The 25,267-nt window shown below is 43.5% G+C and overlaps 1 protein-coding gene across 2 annotated transcripts in view; it reads left to right on the top strand.

The window, feature by feature from the left end:
- Window positions 1–25,267, top strand: part of Slc1a1 (solute carrier family 1 member 1) — a 99,280-nt gene that overhangs the window by 29,516 nt on the left and 44,497 nt on the right. For both annotated transcript variants that reach the window (XM_045130835.1, XM_045130829.1), the window contains exon 2: window positions 22,491–22,631. In XM_045130835.1, coding sequence (XP_044986770.1) covers window positions 22,491–22,631 — 141 coding nt within the window. The remainder of the gene's footprint in view (window positions 1–22,490; window positions 22,632–25,267) is intronic.

Genomic DNA, 25,267 nt, shown 5'->3' with positions numbered 1-25,267 from the left:
TTTTTTAAATATATGTATATATATATTATTTATTTATATAGAGAGAATGGGCATAGTAGGGCCTCCAGCCACTGCAAACGAACTCCAGATGCATGTGTCTCCTTGTGCATCTGGCTTACATGGGCCCTGGAGAATACAACTGGGATCCTTTGGCTTTGCTGGCAACTGCCTTAACCATTAAGCCATGTCTCCAGCCAGAAACATACTATTGATATGCACAAGACTCATGAATCACACAGGCAAAAAAGCCAGTCTCAACAGGTTGCATAGAATATGATTCTATCTACATGATATTTTCAAAAAGACAAAACCACAGTGGAGAACAAATCAGTGATTTCTAGAGCTTAGAGATAAAAGGAGGGTGTGATTTAAAGGTAGAGCATGAGGGAATTCTTTAGAGTAATGTGATTGTATCCTTATTTTGATGGTGAAGAATCTTAATGCATGTTAAAATAGAACTGTACACTAAAACAAGCCAAAGATAAGTAAGTATTCAGCACACCTATCCACTATATCTCATGGGTCAGAGTAGTGGGCACATGCCCAGCATTTCTAAGAGTATCCTTGCCTCCTGGTACATTCTCATTCCTTTGCAGAACAAAATCTTCGGTGGCCTGATCGATCCTAATCCCCATCAAAGATATTTGATTTAATTATTTTCTTAGAGCTGGGCGTGGTGGTGCATGCCTTTAATCCCAGCACTGGGAGGCAGAGGTAGGAGGATCGCTGTGAGTTCGAGGCCACCCTGAGACTCCATAGTGAATTCCAGGTCAGCCTGGGCTACAGTGAGACCCTACCTCAAAAAACCAAAAAAAATAATAATAATAATAAAATAAAATAATTATTTTCTTGGGTGTGGAAGACATGAGAACTTTTTAATTCTACATCTGTAAAGCTAGCCAGGGCCTGCCTGGTTATTTGGTCCAAAACACATGTTATGTGAATCATTGTTGCATGATGTTTCCTGGGGAGACTTGAAAAAAAAGTCTATTCACTCCAGATAGAGCACCAGTGACAATTCTACTTGAGTCTAGCCTGATAAGCCAATGAGTTTTCAAGAGAGCATGGGAGAGTGGAAGGAAGCGGTATCACTCAAAGCCCTCCCCAGCATGAGTGACTGTTCCTGAAAGCTACATATTTGGGGCTTCCTGCCCAACTCACAAGACAGCTCCATGAAGTCATCTTTTCTCCAGCAGTTGCTCACTGTCTATATAAACTGGGAAGGGCCTTTGTGAATCTTGGGATTTTCTGAGCTTCCTGACACATTAGCCTCCCACTTCTATCCAGGAGGGAATGTTTTGTTTTGGAACCATCATAAGGAGGTGGAGAAGGTTTTCCATACAACTTGGTACTGAGTTTTACAGCATCAGACTTGCAATTGGCCAAAAGGAAACAGTAGGCAAAGACTCAAGTTCAGTCATGGAGCAGAACTGAAAGCACTGGGGCAGGACTGGCGCTGAGCCTGGGGTGAACCAAGGGGCTTGCTTGCTAGTCATTATTACAGAACTGTTACTGGTGGTCTTTGTCTGGTTCTTTTACAGGTTCTTGTTGCCTTAGTCAAAGAACTGGAAAAGATACATACAGAGTGAAGCAGCAAGAGCTATTATTATTAAGAGCAAAGTCATAGTATGTATTTGAAGAAGTTGCCAAGGGGTGAGTGAGCCACCTGGAGAAGTTCCTCGGGAAGTTGTCCATGGCTTCTCTGTATAGGAGTCCAGGGGAAGGAGTTGGGGACTATTAAGAGCCAAGTTTGGGTGGTTCTCTGGGATACATTATTGTAACCTTTTCTCTGCTGCACATGTGCCTCCACATGATGCATCTGGCTTTAATCATATGAACACTCAATTATGTATAGGCATAAAATAGTAGAGGATTCTCCCTAAAAATTCACTGGAGAGATGGCTCAGTGTTTAAAGGTACTTGCTTGCAAAACCTGAAGGTCTTGGGTTCGATTCCCTAGTCACAACATAAAGTCAAATGCATAAACTAGAGCATGTGACTGGAGTGCATTTGCAGTGGCCCTAGACTCTGGTGCTCCCATTCTCAGTGTCTCTCTTTCTCTCTCTCTCTCTCTCCCTCTCTCTCACGTGTGTGCTCTCTCCCTCTCTCTTGTAGCAAATACATTTTTAAAAAAATGACTTACAGGACACAGTTTTTCTTACTTCCCATGTACTCTAAGCCAGTCTAGGCCAGATAACCTTCTCTCTTCTGATTCTGGGTATATCTTGGAACATACTGAATAGAAATGGACCACAGAGCTGGGCGTGGTGGTGCACACCTTTAATCCCAGCACTCGGGAGGCAGAGGTAGGAGGATTGCCATGAGTTCAAGGCCACCCTGAGACTCCGTAGTGAATTCCAGGTCAGCCTGGGCTAGAGCGAGACCCTACATCAAAAAAAAAAAAAAAAGAAAAAGAAAAGAAAAAGAAAGAAAGAAAGAAATGGACCACAGAAGGGGAGTTATTAATCGTTTTTAAAGGTAGAGAAACTTGCTCCATTGTTTGAAACAATGTGCAGCTCAAAGCAACTAGAGTTCTCAGATTGCCAATAGGTTGCCAGATGCATTGTTGGGAAAAGGTTGTATTTGCTGACCGTTGCTAAGACATCCTTATGCTTGCTTGCCTCTGAACCACTGAAAGGGCTGTGAGGAGCCAGGTTTGCATCTTGGAAACTTTCTGCCTTCGGTCTTCAGAAAGGATTGATTGAGACAAGATTAGGGGCAGAAAGCTTTTGGAAGTGACTAAATAGTTTGTTGACCACGTCAGCGAATGTTTTAGTCCATTTTTTTGTTATAACAGAGGACTCAAACGTGAGTAATTTACAAAGCATCAGCTCTTTGGGTTCATAATTCATAAGAGCTTAGCAGAGCTGACATCCACCCAGCACCTGTGGAGAGCCCTCTTGCTGCTGCTTCGTCACATAGTATGGAGGGACAGAATGAACGTGCTAACCGTATCGCTCTTCTCTAGCTTAGGCTGAGTTGGAACTCATTCTGTAATCCCAGTATGTCTTCAAACTCATAACAATCCTTCTACTTCTGTCTCACAGAACAGACTTAACAAAAAAGTACCTAGATGAGCCTTGCCCACTCGGAGGACCATGAGCATTGTTATTTTAAGCTACTAAATCCAGGAATGATTTGCTACATAAAGATACTATTGGGCTAGAGAGATTGCTTGATGGTTAAGTGCTTGCCTGCGAAGTCTAAGGACCCATGTTCGACTCTCCAGGTCCCTTGTAAGCCAGACGCACAAAGTGATGCAAGCGCACAAGGTCGCACATATACACAAGGTGGTTCACATGCATCTGGAGTTCAATTGCAGTGGCTGGAGGCCCTGGTATGCCAATTGTCTCTCTCTCTCCCTCTCTCTCTCTCTCATTAAAAGAAAAAAGACCAGTCTGTTGGACTTGCCTCAAACAAACAAACAAAACTCTTCAATTGAATTGTCATCTGCAAACATTTTTTGGAGAATTTACCATATACCAGTGTAATGAGTTCTGATCTTCACAGCTCTCCTCTCCCTTCTTCCCTTCTATTCTTCATAATGTTTCCATGTAGACACTTGAGTGTGGCAGCTTCAGGGAGCTAGACTTGTTCCACAGTGTCCCAGTGCTTCAAAGCAAGTTCCCCCAAAGAGAAGTTAGCAGACGCTGGCCCTTACTAGAGCCTCAGACTCCATGCAGCTTTGCTGCAGCCGCATCGTATCTCATCCAGACAGTCACAGCCCCCATCCAGGTTCCAGAGAAGGGATAACGATGATCTTTTGATTGAAAAAGTAATTTTCTGTAGACTTTTTTTTTGGGGGGGGGTTCAAGGTAGGGTCTTGCTCTAGCCCAGGCGGACTTGAATTATTGGAATTCACTATGTGGTCTCAGGGTGGCCCTGAACATATTATAATCCTCCTACATCTGCCGCCTGTGTGCTGGGATTAAAGGCATATACACCACTACTCCTGGCTGTAGACCTATTTTTTATTTTTTATTGACAATTTCCATAATTGTAGACCATATCCCATGTTAATAATATCCCTCCTCCCACTTGTCCCTTTGAAACTCCATTCTGCATCATATCCCCTCCTCCTCTCAATAAGTCTCTCTTTTATTTTCATGTCATCATCTTTTCCTCCTATTCTGATGGTCTTGTGTAGGTAGTGTCAGGCACTATGAGGTCATGGATATCCAAGCCATTTTGTGTCTGGAGGAGCATGTTGTAAGGAGTCCTACCCTTCCTTTGGCTCTTACATTCTTTCCACCACCTCTTCCTCAATGGACTCTGTAAGATGTGATAGAGATATTTCAGTGCTGAGCACTCCTATGTCACTTCTTCTCAGCATCATGGTGCCTTCTGAGTCATCCCAAGGTCAATGCCATCTGAAAAGAGAAGCTTCTCTAACCAAAAGTGATAGTAACATTAATATATGGGTATGGACATTTAGAGAAGTGCTTACCAGGCAATTTGATGAGCATATGCATTTAGCCAGACACCAACAGATGTTACACCCCTGAGCCTCATGACTACCTCTTTTGTAGATTTTCAGTATCAGGGATGTATTCCCTCCCATGGAGCAGGCCTCCAGTCCAATTAGAGTGCATTTGACTTCCCCCATAAAAGACTGGCTGATCAAATATAAGGCTTGCAGTGTGTACTGTTGAGTATCTCCACTGGTGACTTCTCTGTCTTTCCCATTGAACTATATGCAGTGTAGCTTTTTCAGCTTTCTGTTAGCTGGTGTAGACCTATTTTTAAGCCACAATGGAACCCAGGATGGAAAAATATTAGCATTTCTGCAAAGGAGGAAAATGAAAAGTACATTTTCCCCATGTTTCATGTCATGTTGTATACATTCTGGTAAGATTCCTGGAAAGTGACTGTTTTGAGTTTGCTACTTAGGAGAAAAAAAAATGAGATGGAGATCAAGGTGAAAAATGAAATTGTAAGGGCAGACAGGATCACCTGAGAGTGTAGACAGCCAGAGAGGATGGAAGGCAAATGCCTTGGGACAAAGAGATGTCTCTGTGGAGGGCATGCCAAAAGATAGAGAGATGACTGCTTTCTCAGCCTGGCTATCTCTGTTCTGCAGACATCCAGCAGGTTCTGTTGCTAGGGTGGTGTGCTTCCCTAAATCTTTCTTTGGACCTCAGCATCCTCTTGCAAAACAAGTCATCTTTTCAACAAGGCTGCCCCCTTGCTTGCCCAAATAGAGTGTTTCTCCCACTTCTCCCTGCAGGGTGCTGACAGTTGACCCACCTGCCTCTCCCCAGGGTTCTGTACAAGAAACATGGGGTTCTGATGGCTTCTGTCCTGTCAGACATTCCCAGTCTGGAACAAGGACTTAGAACCCCAGCCTTCCTCCTAGTTATTTTTTTTTTTCCCTGAAGAGTCTTAAAGTAGTTATTAAGAAAGCTCCTCTTCTCTAACCATTTCAACATGTCCTTCTGAATTCAAGCCATGTCCAAATAATGAGCCTTCAGTTCTTAGAGACCCACGTTAGTACAAAGTCTAATGTGTTTCTTTTTCTGTGAGCTGTCGCTAAGTAAGAAGTGATCTGCAATTCTCTGAAAAAGCCAAGTCCGAAGCAGGTACATCTGAGTTCAGGTGTGTCTGAGAGCATACGCCTTACGTGTTCCCGGGGGATGGGGGGGGAGGGGTGCACCACTGTGAGCTTGATACTGAACAGGCCACAGCAGTGAGCTGCTGGCTCCTGACACCCAGGGGGAGGATAGTGGGCTTCATTCCAGTCAGAAGTTAAATAGAACTGGACTTACCGGGAAGACGCGGCAGAGTCAGAATGGCTTCCCCCAACCTCCTTTTCTGACGGAAATAAGATACATTAATGGACAGATTCATATATATATATATTTTTTTTTAATCCAAAATGTGAAGTAAACCACCCTTTCATCTCCACAAACCTTTCCCTGGCTTACATTTTGGATCGTGGATTCTAATTCTACTGCCTCCAATCTTCCTGCTCCTGAAAAGTCTCTTCCCATCTCCTCATTTTGTGCCCCAGACTGCTTCACCCTCTAGTCTAATACCTTCCCCCCACCACACGCCTCAGCAGGCTCTGTGTTCAATCCAGGCATGCCCATGTCTGAGCATGCTCAGTGGCTCCTCATAATCTCTATACAGAGCCAATCCTTGTGCATTGCTCTGTGCTTTAGCACATGGTTTATGTCACTTCACCCTCACAAGAGCTGGTTTAACATGGAGGAGAACTGAGGGTTGGAACAATGTCAGTTTTTCCCCTTGCTCTGACAGGCCTTTCCTGGGTTGCTCCATTCTCTGTGTGCTGGGCTTCATGTTCTAAACCATCCCTTAAACACCAGCTCAGCTATTGACTAAACATACTTGTGGGGAAGGAACAGAACTTTGGGACCAGAGTGACGTGCGTCTTGAGGCTAGCTGCTGATCATAGGTAGGTTTCCTAAACTTTTTGCAGTACTTTCTTTTTGTTTGTTTGTTTGTTTTTGGTTTTGGTTTTTCGAGGTAGAGTCTCACTCTAGCTCAGGCTGACCAGGAGTTCACTATGTAGTCTCAGGGTGGCCTCCAACTCAACAATCCTCCTACCTCTGCCTCCCACGTGCTGGGATTAAAGGTGTGTGCTACCACACCTGGCTTCCATTATTTTCTTTATCTATAAATGCAGACTTTTGAAATCAGACAATTGAATTAGACAGTTCAGGATGAACATCCCTAATCTGAAAGCCAAAATACTACAAAATCCAAAACAGTTTGAGTGTTTACATGATACTATAAGTGGACACATTCTAGATAATGAAACAATTTTATGCACAGAACTATTAAAATAGTACACAAAATTGTGTTCAGACTATATATATAATAAATATATTTTATGTTTATATTTGTTTCCCACCTCCAACATAGCCCCTTCTGTGTATATGTGTTTGAAAACATCAAGAACAAATTGAAACACACATGTATTTCTAGTCCCAAGTATTTTGCCTAAAACATACCAAAGACAATTTGATTGCATGTTACTTCTCCCATTGAATCTGTTTCTTTGTCTCCCTCCTCTCTTTTCTCCTTCATAGTCTCTGTCTGTTGTAAATTCCCATTTTCACACTAGGAAACCACCTTTTCTAATGTTCCTTTCTAATCCTACCTGATAGGAATTGAAAGGGTGATCTTGAACTCCTACAACTTTGGGGCAGTCTTCCTGTGGGCTTGAAACTGTTTATTCCTCTTCTCATGGGCATGTCACATCCTGCCTACTACTCTGACTGTGAAAGGCTTTAGTCTACACTGTCACCAGAGATCAAATTACTCCAGAGTAAGTGGCATAAGAATAAAAGGTTCTACTTAGTAACAAGCCAGCATGTGGGGAGGTGAATGGCTACATGCCTGCCTCCACAGAAAAGACAACTCATACATCATATTTTGTAGGAATGTTCTCTTGGCCTCAGGCCTGTGGATAACAGGGTGAATATCAGTCTTGAGAAATATTCATATAGTTATTAAAATAAATAAGTACAATTAATATAATTATTAATATAAAACATGGGTTGTGAATAGAAGAATTCACAGTCTTGAAAGCCTGTGTGTTGGTTTCTGTCACAGCCACTCTCCATTCTGTGCTTTTACAGCTACCTTTTAAAAATATTTTTAAATATTTTTATTTATTTGAGAGAGAGGAGCAGGTTGAGAATGGGCATGGCCGGGCCTCTAGACACTGCAAATGAACTCTGAATGCATGCATCCCTTTGTGCATCTGGCTTTACATGGGCCTGGGTCCTTAGGCTTTTCAGGCAAGTGCCTTAACTGATGAGCCATCTCCAGCCCACAGCTATGTTTTTTTTTTTTTTTAATTTAGTTACTTGAGAGCAACGGACAGAGAAAAGGAGGGAGAGAGAGAGAGAAAGAATGGGCACACCAGGGCCTCCAGCCACTGCAAACGAACTCCAGATGCGTGTGCCCCCTTGTGTATCTGGCTAACGTGGGTCCTGGGGAATCGAGCCTCGAACCGGAGTCCTTAGGCTTTGCAGGCCAGCGCTTCACCGCTAAGCCATCTCTCCAACCCCACAGCTATGTTTTAATTGGGTCTGTTCTGGACACTTAGGAAGGCAGAGTGAAGAAAGAGAGAGTAGTGCTTCTAAACCAACTCTGCAGTTGCACCATAACATGGAGCCAAATGTGGGAAGAAAACAGTCACATGTAAACAGAAAAGAAGGAAGACAGGAGAAAAACAAATGAAATAAAACCTAAGTCAAGGTCCCGCTTTAGTAGATCATCAGTTTTTCATGGTTAAGAACATGTCCTCATTTTGACTTCAGCACATATATTTCCCGTGGTGCTGGCATAAAGAAGTCACTCTGATGACATTTGTCAGATTGACTTGAGTCCACAGGAGGCTTCCTGTGTTCATTATGCTCATTTCCTGACAGGCAGGCTGCTTACTTCCAACCCAACACTGGTACATCCCCTGTTTTCTTACTCTATTCCCGTTGCCTCTTCTGTGTGAAAACCAGAGTGAAAGTTGGTGAAAGATGGTGGCAGTCTGGGAGAAAACTGCCTTGGGGAGGCAGATGCCATGACTGCCCAGAATGGAACAATTGCTTGCAACCATTTGTCTGTCAACCTGTGAAAACTGGTGATTTCACAAAAAGACTAGGGTCCGAGTTGCTCCTTGGGGCCAGAGAGATGGCTTGGTGGTTAAGGCACTTGCTTGCAAAGCCAAAGAACCCGGTTTTAATTCCCCAGAACCCACATAAGAAAGATGCACAAGTTGGTGCATGCTTCTGGAGTTCATTTGCAGTGGCTAGAGGTCCTGGAAAAGTCCTTTCTCTTTATCTCTCAAATGAATAAATTTAAAAAGTTAAACATTTTAAAAATATTTTAGAGGACAGCCAAGTGTGGTGGTGCATGCCTTTAATTCCAGCACTTAGGAGACCAAGGTAGGAGGATCACTGTGAGTTTGAGATCAGCCTGAGATTACATAGTGAATTCTAGGTCAGCCTGGGCTAGAACAAGACCTTCCCTAGAAAAAACGAAAAGAGAAAAGAAAACAATAATTTCTCTGGGCATGGCAGTGTATGCCTTAAAAAAAAAAAAAAATCCCAGCAGTTGGGAGGCAGAGGTAGGAAGATCACCATGAGCTCAAGGCCAGCCTGAGACTACAGAGTAAATTCCAAGTCAGCCTGGGCTAGAGAAAAACAAAGCCAAACAAACAAACAACAACTATAGATATAGATACAGATAAAATTTTTCAAAGGACAAGCCCTAATGCTCTTGTAACAGTGGTTGACCAGTTGGCAGGGCTACCACAGACCCCACACCTGTTCTGCTTATTTCTACTCTGACCACTGAGCCTTGGGGGATTTTTCAGTGCTTGGTGCCAACTGTGGAAATTGTTAAAACGTCATTACACATGGAATTGTTTCTCTTTGATTTTAGTAAAAATGAGTGGGAAGGAGTTCTTTCCCAGGGCTATGAAAGTTTCTATTATGTATGCTTTAAGGGTCGGCCATCCACAGACCTTTTGTTAGTCTGTCGTGGAGAAAGCCTCGTGTCTGTTCCAACTCCAGCCACAGGCTAGTGCCTTTGTGACAGTATTCACACTCTGCCCATGACCAGGTCACACTGTTTCTGCTATCACCTTTTAAGCACCTGCCCTACTTTCCCTGAGGGGAAAGGCAGAAGTGACCAGGAAGAAGGCAGAGGAGGAAGAGGATTTGCTAACTCGGTTTTATCAACATTTAATGCCTACCCTAAGTCTCCAGGTCAGGGTGTCATTCCTTCCTGATTTGTGACACAATCAAAGCAGAAAGTACCTGCCCTTTACATCTTGCCCAAAACTAGAAGTAAGTTTGGGCCAAATTGTGCCTACCTTATATCATGGTTTCCTGTTCTGCGTGCCTTAGGGTCTGCACCATCTTTCTGTCACACCTCTAAGCCTGGTATTTGCTGGTTGTATGTGTTTGTTGGTCTAAAGACAATTGTGAGCTGAGCTGAAATAAACAGAAATTGGGATTCTTCCTCCTCTTCATGGAAGCTTTTGTTCTGTTCTCCACTGAGAATGTCGTTCGACCTCCAAATTTTATTTGATGTCTATAATTTTCATACTTTTCAAGGAAATGTGAACAAGTAGGAATAACAGATATATAAATTCTAAACTAAGAATAATGCACATTTACAGCATTGGCTTGGATCCCATGTTGCTTCATGCATACACTTCCCCATTTCGTTCTCTAACGTTCTTGGAGTAGCACTGGTTCAGATCCCAAAGCACATTTTACATGCACTTCCTCACTTCCTTCTCAAAACATTCCTGAAGTACCTTTGTTGAATTTTCAGATGAGCAACCAAAAGCAAGGGGATCAAGTAGCATGGCTAAGTATGTGGTAGAAATGGAATTCAGGTCAGGACTCAGGAACCCTCTCTCCATTACCTGATACTGTGCAGTTTATATTTGTACCAGAGAATAGACAGACTTTGGACCTGCGGCTCTGCTTTCACTGCTGGTGTCTGCTGCCATTATTCCATCACAGCAAACATTCACTGGGCCCGTCTGTCAGCCAGGGCCAGGACTGGGTCCTTGGCCTTCATTAGGTCACTTATTGTCTCAATTACATGCGACACTGTAAGGGTACTAAGGTTTGAAGGAGTCAAATAGCTTACTTGCAGGCATATTGCTACAACTTGGTAGGGAATACTCAGGTAGATCAGAGCAACTCCTGGAAGTTTCCGTTACTACGTGTGGGAAATCAAACCCACCTACACTGCAAGCCAGTGGTGGAGGCCTCTTGACTATTCAGTTCCAGCCAGCTGTCAGTGCCCTTGCTCTCTGTCGTCTTTCAGTCCAATTCTGCCCATCCTCAGGTCATTCTGCTCCAGTCACCAACTTTCACCTGTCCCTGCTCTTCCTGAGGGGAAGGCAGACATGACCAGGAAGAAAGGTTTGGCAAAAGGGTTTCATGCAGCAGGACCGCCAGTCAGTCACTAATGACTACTGGTGATTTTCCTTGGCTATTGGTTTTGATCTTTCATTTCCTCTGGAGCTTTTCAGCTTATATTCTTAAAAGTAATTCTGGCCTTCTCTTGGCTGTTCTGATACATTTTTATACTCTATACTTGAATGTTAAGCTCCCAGACATCTCCTTCATAGGCCGTGAACCACAAGCTGTAATCACAACTTTTCTTTGAATTGACCATCTTCTTTTGAGCTGTCGATAAACATGGCTTCATCTGGTTTTTCAAGTTATTAATTCCAGATGGTGAGCTTTTCAGATATGATAAGCTCACATACATCCTCCAAGTTGGAACAAAATGCCATGCCTTTGGCAATCTTGTACTGTTAATAAGATGATTAAAAGAATAAACAAGCCGGGCGTGGTGGCGCACGCCTTTAATCCCAGCACTCTGGAGGCAGAGCTAGGAGGATCGCCATGAGTTTGAGTCCACCCTGAGACCACAGAGTGAAGTCCAGGTCAGCCTGAGCTAGAGTGAGACTCTACCTCGAAAATTCGAGAAAAATAAATCAATCAGTGAACAAGTTTCCTTATGCCGTTGCCAGCACTCCCACTCCAGGAAAGCTGTCACATTGTTAAGCAGTCTAAATGTAAAGAGATCACATGTCATATTATCTGATTTTCTTTTCTCCTGTTTTAATTAAGTTACTTCATTTACTGATGTATAATATGTTCTTTTTAATGTTTTTTTGTTCATTTTTTATTTATTTATTTGACAGCGACAGACACAGGGAGAAAGACAGATAGAGGGAGAGAGATAGAATGGGCGCACCAGGGCTTCCAGCCTCTGCAAACAAACTCCAGACACATGCGCCCCCTTGTGCATCTGGCTAATGTGGGACCTGGGGAACCGAGCCTCGAACCGGGGTCCTTAGGCTTCACAGGCAAGTGCTTAACCGCTAAGCCATCTCTCCAGCCCTAATATGTTATTTTTAATTGGAATGTAATTCACAAGAAATTACTACATAAAGAATACAATTCAAGCCGGGCGTGGTGGCGCACGCCTTTAATCCCAGCACTCGGGAGGCAGAGGTAGGAGGATCACCGAGACTTCGAGGCCACCCTGAGACTCCATGGCGAATTCCAGGTCAGCCTGAGCCAGAGCGAGACCCTACCTCGAAAAACAAAAAAAAAAAAAAAAAAAACAAAAATACAATTCAGTGGAGTTTTTACTATATTTAGTAAACTATCTCCACTATATAATTTCATAGTATTTCTAGTACTGTTGCCAAGAGATAATCTGTCCTATTATCAGCCATTTCTAACCTTCACCCTCACTCATGACAGCTAGTAGTCTGCTTTCTTTCTCTGGAAGCTTGTCTAGTCTGGACATTTTACTTAAATGAAATAACGTAATAATAACTTTTTGTGTCCGCCTTCTTTGAATTCATGTCATGTTTTCATGTTCACATGCCATAGTATGTGTCAGTTCCTTATGACTTCTAGGTGAATAGTGCTTGTATAAGCATGCTTTATTTTGTGTGCCCAGCATCAGATTGATAGACACCTGAACTCTACTCACTTTTGCTGTTAATACTGTTGTTATGAAAATCTCATGTATGGGTCTTTGTGTACACATTTTACTTTCCTCAAATATATGTATTCTATACCTGAGAATTCATTTACCTGTTAGTTTTTGAAAATGGCAATTTGGGTGAGAAAGAGGCATGATCATTACAGAAGGGTTTACTGTTGAGGTCATACTCCAGTCCTTCCTGCTACCTTGAGGATAGCCATGGTTATCTTCTCTAGTAGGAAGTGCGGATAAACTGAACACACATCGTGCTTTGATGCTTGTGGGTTTAAAGTCTTGTAAAACCTGATCCTGGTGTGTGAGATCAGCCAAGGCTACAGGGAGAGCAAAGGAAGTGACCAGTAGTAGTTTGTCAGGGACTCACTGACAGAGCATGGCTCGGGGCACTGTTAGGAGAAGAGGCCCCTGCCATTTGAATAAGAGGAGAGTGACTTGCTCCAAGCTGAATGCCGTGGCGTCACCTCAAGCTAATGTCCCTAAAGTCAGGCACATTCCTGGCTCTGACAATTTCAGAGCCTGTATGGGAAAAACTGACCAGGATGGCTCAGAGGCAGTCCTGGTAGCTACAACTCAGACAGCTGCTTCTCAAAGCAAACAGAGTCCCTGTGGCTCATCATTGAATTGAATACACTCTACCATCTAGGAAGAGTATTCACTGTATAATTCTTGTGGAGATGAATTTGTGTAGTTGAAGGTTTATGACCAGAAGCTTTCTAATAGCTGGCTAAAGTCCCATTTTCCCTCATCCAGGCTTAAACTGTGTTTCACTCCTGCCTAATGGATGGAAGCCTGGAACCACACACTGAGGCAGAATAGGAAAAGACCATAGCTTTGTGGCTGAAGAAGGTGGATGCAGCCAACTCGTTTCCATGTTGGAGTAATAGCTAACTTGTTTCCATGTTGACTGAGCCATACACATTGCCCTGTTGCCTGAAGCCAGCAGCAGGATCCTTCTGCTCTGCCAGGGCAGATGGATTTGGTCATTACTGATATGGTGTTTGCTGTGGAAGGCCCTACTAAACTCAGTTAGACCTGGTCCTCAGGCCTTGGTCCTGCTGGATCTGAATCTGTCTTTTAACAGGCTCTCTGGGTGGTTTCTCTGCACATCACAGTTTGAGCGGCACAGATTTATATCATGCTCCCTCTTTCTGCTCACTCATTGACCGTCAGAATCGGTCTTCATCTTTCGTTCCCATTGGATTCCATGAATTTGGTCTAGTGCACACTTGATAGTGTCAATACTGATTGTAGCTCCCGTTCACTATTGGCTAAACAAATGCCATCTCCATCAACGGACATCTTGTGAAAGTGCTCCCAGGTCTGTAAACAGTCCTGTAAGCATCCCCACTCGGCCTCCTGACAATGCTGCATGCATCTGTGATCGTCCCTCGTTCACTGGGAGCTCCTTAAAGGAAGAGGTTTACGTTTATGTCCTCCATAATTACACCTTTACACCCAAGCCCAGGCCTTTCTCAGTTCATTGCACATAGTAAATATTTGAAGAATTTAATTAGGTTATTGAACACAATTAAAATTACACCCTAAAGAAACGCAAAGAAAGTTATTCCAGAAAGCACTGGAAGAAAATAGAAGTTTGATGCCCTTCTGTTCCAGTGAGATCCTGGGACTTCGGTATCAGTGACAGCGAGTGGTATAGAGATTAGTGTCACATTCTGCATACTTTGTGGGTCCTTTAGATATCCTATTAAAAATTTTTTTGTTTTTATTTATTTGCACGTGTATGTGTACGTGTGTGTGTGTGCATGCGCGCACGCACGCGTGTGTGTAGATCCACCAGAGTCTCTTACCACTGTCAACGAATGCCAGATGCTTGAATCACTTTGCAAGCTAGTAACTTTAATCTCTGAATCATCTTCCCAGGCCCTAGGTGTTCTATTTTTAATCTGCGATTTTTTTGAATTTATGGAATAAAAGTAAAGGCTTCTCTACAAAATAAATGGAATAGATTAAGCAAAGGACTTTGTGAATGTCGTCAGACTGAAAGTATTTTACACTAACTTATCTCAGTCCCTACTATCTTACTCTTGAGTCCTGTATTTGAAGACTTCGTGAGAAAAATCTCCAGAGAGTGCACTGGCAGAGCTAGCTGCCCTTACAGTGTGATCCAGATCCTTCTTATTAAGTACTTTACCTGCAGTCTCACTTTTCAACTCCTAGTGACTTTAGGAGGCTGCTTTTTTATGTCCACTGTACAGGTGAGGAAGAAGAGGCATAAGCTGCAGGATCAGTATTTTGTCCAAGATAACACAGCTAATAAAGTGGTGATGTCAGGATTCGAATACAGGGCCTTCCTCCTGAAGACTGTCAAGAAACCCGAGGCCTCCCTTTTGTCCTCTCTCTGCCACCTTCTGCCTCCAGGGGACACATCACCAAGCACTAGCATCTCATCACCAAGCACTAGCTCTGTCTTGTCCACCTCCACTCAGGATCACACCACTTCTCAGCTGGTCTTCTTGCTTCCAAGATGCACACACACGGTTTTCTAATTCCAAATTGTCCTGTAAGCATGTGAAAATCCCTCAGCATCTCCGCAGTGCCTTCAGTACTAGCTTCAAACCTTAGCATAGTGTCAAGGCTCCCTTTTGATCAAGGCTCCCTGTGATCTGCATCTTCTGCTGTTTTCCTCTTAGTATAATGACCAGCCATAGCAGCTCGCTTGAAGCTACTGTTGCGTCCAAGATTTCTGCCCTCCCAGCCTTTGCGGTAATATCCCGGGGACCACACTGCCAAGTTCTACTTCCAGCTGGAGATGTAGTCCGGCCCCCATCGACCACAGTGGCTGTGGCGTCTGTGTACCTTGACAGCCCAAACTGGGCAAACGCCACCATAGGCGGTGCTCAAGTACGGTATTTTCAGTTCAGTCTTCCTCCTGTCAAAGAAATTTACATTTTTACAAGCTGGAGCCTTCCATGATCGGAGTTCTACTCTTTAAGACACCTTTACTGTTGTCCTAGTGTAAAATATGAGTTTTCTCCTTAATCTCTTGAACAACTACAGCTACTTTCTTCACACACACTTAGTCTGCCATCTTAAACTCTCTCGCATTCCTTTTCTGGCTGAACTCACACTTTCATATCTTTCTCCACTTCTCTCACATTGCCGTCTGGAAAATGGCAGTGAGCTGTTGGTCACAGTCTTAAACAGGTGCTGTCATGAAATTTCTTCTGCCAAACAAATTTCTCCATTATTTTATGTGTGTTTGTGTGTGTGTGTGTGTGTGTGTGTGTGTGTGTGCAGAGCTACATTTGTGGCTGGGTGTGTGGAGGCCAAGGAGCAAACCCAGGCGTCACCCCCAGGAGCATCTTCCACCGACGGTGATTTTGTCTGTTTGTCTTTGAGGGTAGGGTCTCTCCCTACCCCAGGCTGACCTGGAACACACTCTAATCCCAGCTGGCCTTGAGCTCACAGTGATCCTCCTACCTTGAGTGCTGGGATTAACATGTGCCACCATGCCCAGCTTCTGCCCACCTTTTTTGAAACAAGGTTCTCAATGGCCTGGAGCTTACCAGTGAGGATGGAATGGCTGGCCAATTAGGCCTCAGGATACTCCTGCCTCCACCTCTCTGATGCTGGGACAACACCTGGCATTTTTACATGGGTACTGGGTATCAAATTCACCATTTCTCACCAGTCTAGTCCACTATTTTTGAAAGCAGCCTTATTCAAGTTATTCAAACTCTCAAAACATGGACAAAATGCGGTCAGTTTTTTGTTTTGTTTTTGTTTTTGCTAGAATATGATGTGAGTGGCCTCTAGGCCCGTTCCTGATAGAGGGCACATTCTCCTCTCTACCCTCATGAGTGTCCTGGTCTTCCACCTTCCCCCAGAACACCCATTAAGTGCTGATTATATCACTGTAAGGGTTCAAACTCTTCTTTTTGTTGTTGTTTTTGTTTTTGTTTTTTTGAGGTAGGGTCTCACTCTAGCCCAGGCTGGTCTGGAATTCACTATGTAGTCTCAGGATAGATCATGGTGATCCTCCTACCTCTGCCTCCCAAGTGCTAGGATTAAAGTCAAGCACCACCACACCCAGATCAACTTTTTTTTTTTCAAATTCTTTTTTTTCCCCAAATCCTTTCTATATACCAGTTCCAAAGATTTGAAAATCACAAGGTCAGATAGGCATGGCGATGGCCCCACTCCTGGCACCACTTTTTCTATATTAGTTATTTTTCCCATTGTTATGACCAGAGCCTTGGCAGCAAGCTGCAGGGGGAAGATTTGAGTTTGGCACACAGTTTGAGATTACAGTCCATGGCAGGGAAGGGATGGAAGTGAGACCCACGTTCAGGGCGGGTCTTCTGGAAACACCCTCACAGATACATCTGCTGCTGTGTCTCCCATGTAACTCTAAATCCATTCAAGATGGCCATGAAGTTTAACCACTACAGCCCTCCAGCATGAACCATTAATTTTTCAAAGCCCTAAAAAATATATCATAGGACATTCCATGTGGTAATGATGCAAAACAAAGTGTAAGCTTTGATTCAGGAACAGCCTCAAGATCCAGCCTTGCTGAGAGAAGCAGTCACAAAAGATGGTGTTTTAGCTCAGTAATGATGCAGGGTTTTGGCCTTGAGGGATCCCCTAACATTTGGATTCTTGCCAATTTTAACAAAGAATTGATAAACAGACTCCAAGAAGGGTAAATTGTAAATATTTATTTATGGAGAAATTATTAATTAAGAGGTTTATTGTAGGGGATAACTAAGATCCAGGGAGGAAGCTAGCTGAAAGGCTGAAGCAAGAGGAGACTTCTCCTCCTTGCCAGGCTGGAAAGAGAAGAGGGCTTTGGAGAGACTCTCCATCACAGAGAACTCTCTGGGAGTAAAGGACTCTGGTGGAGGCACACCCACCCACAGTGGCAGGCAAAGTGTAAGAGCCCAAAGATCCCCTTTGGGACTGGAGCAATGGCTTAGAGGTTAAGGTGCTTGGCTGAGAAGCCTAGGAACTAATGTTCAAATCTCCAGGTCCCACAGAGATAGCCGCACAGTGACGCAGGAACGCAATGTCGCACATACACACAAGGGGCACAGACATCTTGCGTTCACCCGCAGACTCACAGCAGGCGGAAGGTCCTGAGGTGCCCATTCTATCTCTCCCTCTCTGCCTCTCTGTCTCTCTGTCTGTCTCTCAAAGTAAAAAAGTTAAAAAAGTTCCCCTTCACATAAAAGATGAGAGGATTTAGAAATAGTGAAGAACTCAGAGATCAGAGAAAAACCATACATGTAACAAAGTAAGAAAGCACCCCAAGGCAAGTCACATGCAGAAGGCAAGCAGAAAACTACCCAGGCCTGGCCAAGGGCTCTCCCCATCTCTGCCTGGCTGGGAAGGGGAGAGACAGACTTACATGTATGTTCAGGTGAGGTCACAGGAAAAAGAGAGGGCTGGCCCATGTGGTTAACCTCCTTTGTACAGATCAGACTTCCAGGTAGGGTGAGCCTTGTTACCAGACTCAGGTGTGTAAGGAGAAACCGGATTGGTTCATGGACTCAAGGGGCTGACCCAGAGAGGTTGAGCTGAGGAGAAGCAGGAAGTTCCTACTGAGGAGTGTTGCTTAGAAGGCCTCTTGGATAAGACAGGCTCAGATACAAGTTCCAGTTTATCTAGGATGGGCACAATGGCATCTCTTTGTTCCCTCTTTGGGCTTCTGTCTCTGACTAATTGCTTGTAAAAAGCTATCTTATTCCTGTTTCTTTCAGTCATGTGCCAGAGAGAAACCCTTTACACCGTTGGCCAAAACCTACCCACAGGGAAACCTACAGTTAGCATACTCAGCTTCAAAAACAAGCTTGACAGGAAGATTTTTCTTATAAAATTTATTTGAGAGAGAGGGAGGGAGAGAATGAGCATGCCAGGGCCTCCAGTCAATGCAAACAAACTCCAGATGCATATGCCACCTTGTTCATCTGGCTTTATGTGGGTAGTGGGGCTTCAAATGTGGGTCCTTTATCTTGGCTGGCATGCACCTTAGAGATGCACTAAGCTATCTCTCCAGCCTGAAAGGAAGTTTTAATTACCACATACAATGCGTATTCATCATACATCACATTTGATTGCTTCCCACTACTCCTGTAGCAGCTGTTTTGTGTATCCTATAAACACTCATGTCTAGCTCTTTCAGTCAGGTTCGCATTACTGGCAGAAATCACCTGACCAAGAGCAGATTTTGGGGGGAGGGAGAAGGGGCTTATTTTGGCTTATAGACTCCAGAGGAAGCTCCATCATGGCAAGGGAAAATGATGATGTCCACCCTGTGTCCAACATAGGTGGACAACAGTGACAGGAGAGTGTGCCAAACACTGGCAAGGGGAAGCTGGTTATAACACCCATAACGTGCCCCATAGTCCTGGAACCTCATTCAGGTCAGTGCAACGCACAGCTACACCAAGCCTTCACTCAGACCATCCAACAAGCCTGCTTCACACCACCCATGGCCATTTCCAAACACCAAAACTCTGTTGCAAATTCAATGACTTTTTCCTGAATTTGTTCCATACCATAGTACCAGGTAGGGTCCCAAATTGTTAATCCAGGGGGAAAATAAAGCAGATTTTGAAGAATGGGACACTCCAGCATTCAGGCCCCAATCCTTTTGTGCCAATGCAGGTCAGCTGGTCCAGTCTCAATAGTTGTAATATTTCAAACAATTGCAACTGAACAAGCAGAAGTTTCAGCTCAAAAATTTCATGTCTTTGAGGTTTTTGGTTTTTTTTTTCCCCCAACGTAGGGTCTCACTCTAGCCCAGGAACTCTCTCAGGGTGGCCTTGATCTCACAGTGATCCTCCTACCTCTGCCTTCCACATGGTTTCTTTCTGTGCCATATCCATCTGCTCACACCAGTCCATTTCTATGCAACTCAACCCCGCACAAATTCTCAGGACACAGCCTACCTAGAAGGCAGGACAGAGGTGAGAGCACAGTGAGCTCCTGCCCATGAGAAGGCAAAAGCAGGATCAAGAGCAGAGAGCCAGAGCCCCAGAGGCCCCCAGCACCTCAGCACTGAAGCAGACCAAAAAGGAACCCAACATGGCTCAGGGAACTTATGCGGAAGAGGGGGGCGGAAAGAATATCAGAGCCACATGTTGGGTCATGATATGCAGAGACATTTATCTTACCCATAACTGTGGGCTAACTCCACAATGTATGACCCATGTACCTCAACAAGGAGGGGCCAAGGGGAGGAGGTAGGTCACGGATGAGCCTAATAATGGTACCAAACTGACTGTATTTGCTGAATACAAAACTAATTAATAAATTTTTTAAAAATGCAGGATAGAGGAAAGCAGGGGTGGGGAAAAAAAGCCCAAAGTACAGAGAACTCTAGTTGAGTTTTTGAATTCACATATTCAGTAATATCCTCCCTGAATCTTCCTGCCATTTAGTCATTTTACTTCCAGTTAGCATGTTAATAGAGGCTGATGAAGGAAGAAAGATGTGAAACTAATGTATTTCTTTGTTTAACAAAAGGTGTGTGGGGCTGGGGAGACGTTCAGGAGCCAAGAATGCTTGCCATGCAAGTGAGAGGGCCTGAGACCATCTGGGTTTGACCTGCAGCATCCATGTAAACAGCTGGCTGTGGCTATATATACCTGTAACCTCAGTCCTGTGGCGGTGGAGATGGGAATAGTAAGGGACCCACTGGTCAGCCAGAATGATGGAAGAAATGGTAGTTCCTGGTTCAATGATATCACACCTCACACAGTACACGTATATGCCAAAAAAAATGTTTAGAAAAGTGTGTGCATTGAGGGAAGGTCAGGATGGAGCAGCTAGGTGTTATTAGAACTTTGGAACAAGCTAATAAGGAAATACTAACATTTTCTCAGTTTTAGCTATCTGAGTCATTAAATTGTACTTAAATACAATTTAGTGTGCATGGATTTCACATAGACATCTTGTTAAAACAAGATTTCAGAGAATCTATAACATTACTTCTTTTCTCTTCTTTAAAAAATTATAATTAACCTACAGTTTATTTCTGGAATTTTCCACATAATATGTTAAGACAGAAATTCATGTAACTGAAATGATAGCATGATGTGTGTGGGGAGGGTACTGGATGCACATGAGCTCCTTAGAATATCACATGCTAATGAGGTTAATGGGGTAGGCTTCCTGTCCTCAAGATGGAATTGGCTGTGGTGAGAACCAACCAACCTTGTGATGAAGGACACTTCTGGGGAGAGGAAAAAGGGTTGACAAGCTAACGGTCAGTTATGCTATCAATCATGCCTGTATATTGAAGCCTCCATTAGAAAGACCAAGCTCTGAGGGCCTCCAGATAACTGAATGCATAGAGTTTTCTAGAATGTTATGTGCCCACAGGACATGGATACTGTTATGGATCTCCTCTGCCTGGCTATTCATGGGTGTGCTTTGTTTGCTTGTGGGTTTTTGGGTTTTGAGGTAGGGTGTCATTGTAGCCTCTGCCTCTGCCCCTTGCCCCTTGAGTGCTGGGATTAAAGGCGTGTGCCACCCACCACGCCTGGCTAATGGATGTGTTTGTGTTAACTGAAATATTGGGAGCTGCTCTTGAAATTCTATGGAGTCCTAAGAGGGGAGTGTGGGACCCTGGTGGAGAAGGTTGGGTGGGAAGCATAGATCACTGGGCTTATGACTGGCATGTGAAGGAGAGCAGTTCTGTGGGACTAAGCCCTCAACCTGAGGGATCTGAAGCATTTCTTAATAGTGGCCACTACCCTGTCCTCACATGTTTACAAAGCTTAGCATATGGGACACTCAGGATCAGAAACTCAGTGAAAAGCATTAGGAAACAAAGTTGATCTGTAACACGGTGCCTGTGTCCAGTTACTAGCATGTCAGTTGGGTGTAGTGGTGCACTTCTGTTGTCCCAGCACTGGGGCAGGCTGAGGCAGGATTCTAACTTAAGACCATCTGGACTTCATAGGGAGACCATGTCAAAGAATAGTTATTTTCCTATCAAAATGATAAAAGTTAGGGCCAGGCATGGTGGCACATGCCTTTAATCCCAGAACTGCTGAGGCAGAGGTAGGAGGATCACAGTGAGTTCGAGGCCAGCCTGGGACTACAGAGTGAGTTCCAGATCAGCCTGGCCTAGCGTGAGACGTAACCTGAAAAAAAAGAAAATTATAAAAGTTGTAACAATAGAGCATAGTGTAGAAATTATATAGAAATTATATTTAAAAGAACCCTTATGAGAAAAGTGCCAAATAGATACATACTATAAAAGTCTTGCTATGGACAAAGAATAAGGTGATCTGTGAGAAGAGGTGTAGCGGGTTGCCTAAGAGGATGACGTTGAGGTCTGTAAGCACTTACCTAGTATGCACGAGGCCCTGCATGATCTTCAGCCTTGTCCGAGAGGGCGGGAGGGAAGGCAAGGTGATGAACTTTTTTCTTCCCATAGCATTCTTTTTTTTTTTTTTAATTTTTATTAGCATTTTCCATGATTATAAAAAAAAATCCCATGGTAATTCCCTCCTTCCCCCTCCCCACACTTTCCCCTTTGAACCATAGTATTCTTTAATGATTAGTCATTACAGTGTATACAATTTATGGGGAAGAAGCTGGGCGTGGTGGTGCACTTCTTTAATTCCAGCACTTGGGAGGCAGAGGTAGGAGGATCACTGTGAGTTCAAGGCCACCCTGAGACTACATAGTGAATTGTAAGTCATCCTAGACTAGAGTGAAACCCCACCTTGAAAAACAAAACAAAACAAAAATTATGGGGAACAAATGCAAACAAAAGCTTTCATGCAAAGAAAAACTTTTTAATAGATTTACTGAATAATATGTGCTCTCTACTTCCTAACATTTAGATTTTGTAAGTCTAAATTTTACAGATTTACAAAAGATGATCTAAGATGTTTTCCTTACCATTAAAATTTGCATTTTGCAGTAATTTTCTGTTAAAACACATGCAAGAAAACTCAACCATATTCCTCTGTCTTCCTCGTTTCCCTTAGGCATTGCCATAGGAGTTCTGGTTCGAGAATATGGTGCACTCTCAAATCTGGATAAATTCTACTTCTCTTTTCCTGGAGAAATTCTAATGAGGATGCTGAAACTCATCATTTTGCCATTAATTATATCCAGCATGATTACAGGTACATTGATATTCTCTGATTATCTAAGGGGCCTGGGAGAACCTAAGTTGTTTACAAATTACGAAAGAAGTAAGGTGCTTCATGCAACACACACACACACACACACCTCACTGGAGAAGTGTACATTTTCCTGTGTTGGAAGAGTCATCACCCTCAGTAGAATATTACTTCATGTTATCATTGTTTGCTGAGCACAACTCAAGTCTGTATTTGGCTAACATGTGATATCTTGTAAGAGAGATGCCAATTTCAAACATGTTATAAATAAAACTATCTAGGGCACAGAAGGGGAAAAGTGCTTATCTGGTCACTGAAATGTCAGCAGTGTCCTTAGGGGAAACGTAGTAGTTAATTTTGATCATGTGTTTAGTAGTTCACTCATTTGTTTCCCCACACCAGCACTCTTGTACACTAACCTGGGCAGCTGCTCCCAGGGTGCTTCTCGTCAGGGCTCCTCACCTACTTTCACTCCTCCATAGCACCCAGTGCTTGCTGCACACCTGCCCTACAAATCTATCCTGGTACCAGCAGCCACGTCCTGTGCCAAGAGTTTAATTAGAAGGTTGCATCATATTTTATATGGCCGGTATTTTTAAGTCTGCATTTGTGATAATTGAATTTGAAAATGATTTTTCCCTTACCTGTCATCATACTGCAGAGTTCCTTCAATGAGCAAGCACTCTTAAGTAAATAGAGATTAATTTGGCTTATAAAAGTGTCATTTAACTGGGTTTGGTATGCTGTGGTTTGCATTTCATTGTTTCTTATACTGATCTTGATTCTGGTGTTTGGTAAAGTGTGGCATGACATTTTTCTTAGGGTTTGCAGCTTGAAAATCAAGGTTTTATGTAACTATACAATTAAGTCTTTTGATTTTTTTTTTTTTTTAATTGAGGTAGGATCTTGTTCTAGCCCAAGCTGATCTGGAATTCACTATTTAGTCTCAAATTGGCCTTGAACTCACAGTAATCCTTCTAAGGGTCTTCTGTCATTGTTGTTTATTTTTATTTATTCATTTGAGAGTGACAGACAGAGAGAGAAAGAGGGAAAGAGAGAGTGTGTGTGTATGTGTCAGGGCCTCCAGCCACTGCAAACGAACTCCAAATGCATGTGCCACCTTGTGCATCTGGCTTACATGGATCCTGGGGAATCAAGCCGCAAACCGAGGTCCTTAGGCTTCACAGGCAAGCATTTAATGGCTAAGCCATCTCTCCAGCCCCTAAGAGTCTTTTTTAACAAATGTTTTATTATTTAATTATTTATTTATCTGAAAGAGAGAGCATGAGAGAATGGGCACACCAAGGCCTCCAGCCACTGGAAACAAATTCCAGATGCAGGCATGAGTCACTTTGTGCATGTGGCTTACATGGGTCTTGGAGAATCAAACCTGGGTCCTTTTGCCTTTGCAGGCAAGTACCTTAAACGTTAAGTCATCCCCCTAGCCCAAAGAGTCTTTTATTAAGAACTTTATTATATGAACATATTGCAAATTGGTCATATTCCCACCAGGTTATGCCCTTGTGTTCCTCTGCGCCCATCCCCTGCTCAGTGGCATTATCAGTAATCACCGTGGGGTCATGAATGCAGCAGTCAAACAGCGGGAGAGGGTGGACAGGCCGCAGTGCACCTTCTCACCCTGCGGCTCATTCATTCTTACCCCCCCTCTCCCGCAGTGTTCCCTGAGCCTTGGAGGGTGCATTCTCATCCTACAGTTAGGGGTCTTGACTACAATGCTCTTCTCTATTGCCCCTGAAAAATCCCGATCCTTGGGGAGTCCTGAACATTAGGCATGGGTGGACATGTTGTTAGGATTTAGCTGTCACATGTGGGGACCCCAAACACAAGTGCCTTGGAGACTCCAGTAAGAAAAGTATCCAAGTAGTAGCTTTGTTCTGAAGCAGTCTTGGTGTTCTCAGCCTACTAGAAGCCTACAGAGAACATGGAACTAATTGTACTTCAGATTTAATTATGTTTTGAGATTCCCAGTTTCTTTCAGCCCTAGCAAACTGCTTATTTTTTCCTCACATGATGTTTATTTGTCTCTCTTTAAATTACTATGAGGATTTAAAATTTGGAAGGCTTCATGTAAATATCTATATTCCTAGCTGGGAAGCAAAAATACTGAGCTCATGTTTTCCCATACTAACAGTGTTCAGGGGTGAAGAGACGTCTATCTACTCCATGTAGCTGGAACAAATGCATTTGAGGATGCCACAGTCACTACACTCCCTATTGCAAATAGCCTGTCCACACCTCACTCTGCCTGGCCACATTGCAGTTCTAACCCTAACTTGGAATTTTCTCCCTATTAAAGATTCTGTGTGTATGTGTGTGTGTGTTTGTATGTGTGCAAGTATGTGTGTGTGTGTGTGTGTGTGAATGTGCATGTGGAAGCCAAAGAGCAGCCTCAGGTGCCATCCACTTCATCTAAGACAAGCTCTCTCACTGGGCTACAGCTCACCGGCTAGGCTAGATTAGCGGGCCCCAGGGACCCTGCTTCTAACTTCTCTGACTCCCTAGTGCTGGCCACCACACCTGGCTTTTAGGTCGAACTCACATCCTCATGTTTGCAAGCAAGCACTTCATTGACTGAGCCATCTTATCAAAAGAGGATTAAGTCATTTCTTGTGTTAGAC

The sequence above is a fragment of the Jaculus jaculus genome, chromosome 1, assembly GCF_020740685.1.
Source record: "Jaculus jaculus isolate mJacJac1 chromosome 1, mJacJac1.mat.Y.cur, whole genome shotgun sequence".
In the NCBI taxonomy this organism is placed as follows: domain Eukaryota; kingdom Metazoa; phylum Chordata; class Mammalia; order Rodentia; family Dipodidae; genus Jaculus; species Jaculus jaculus.
Note: the sequence above shows the minus strand (reverse complement) of the source record. Positions and strands in the feature narration are given on the sequence as shown.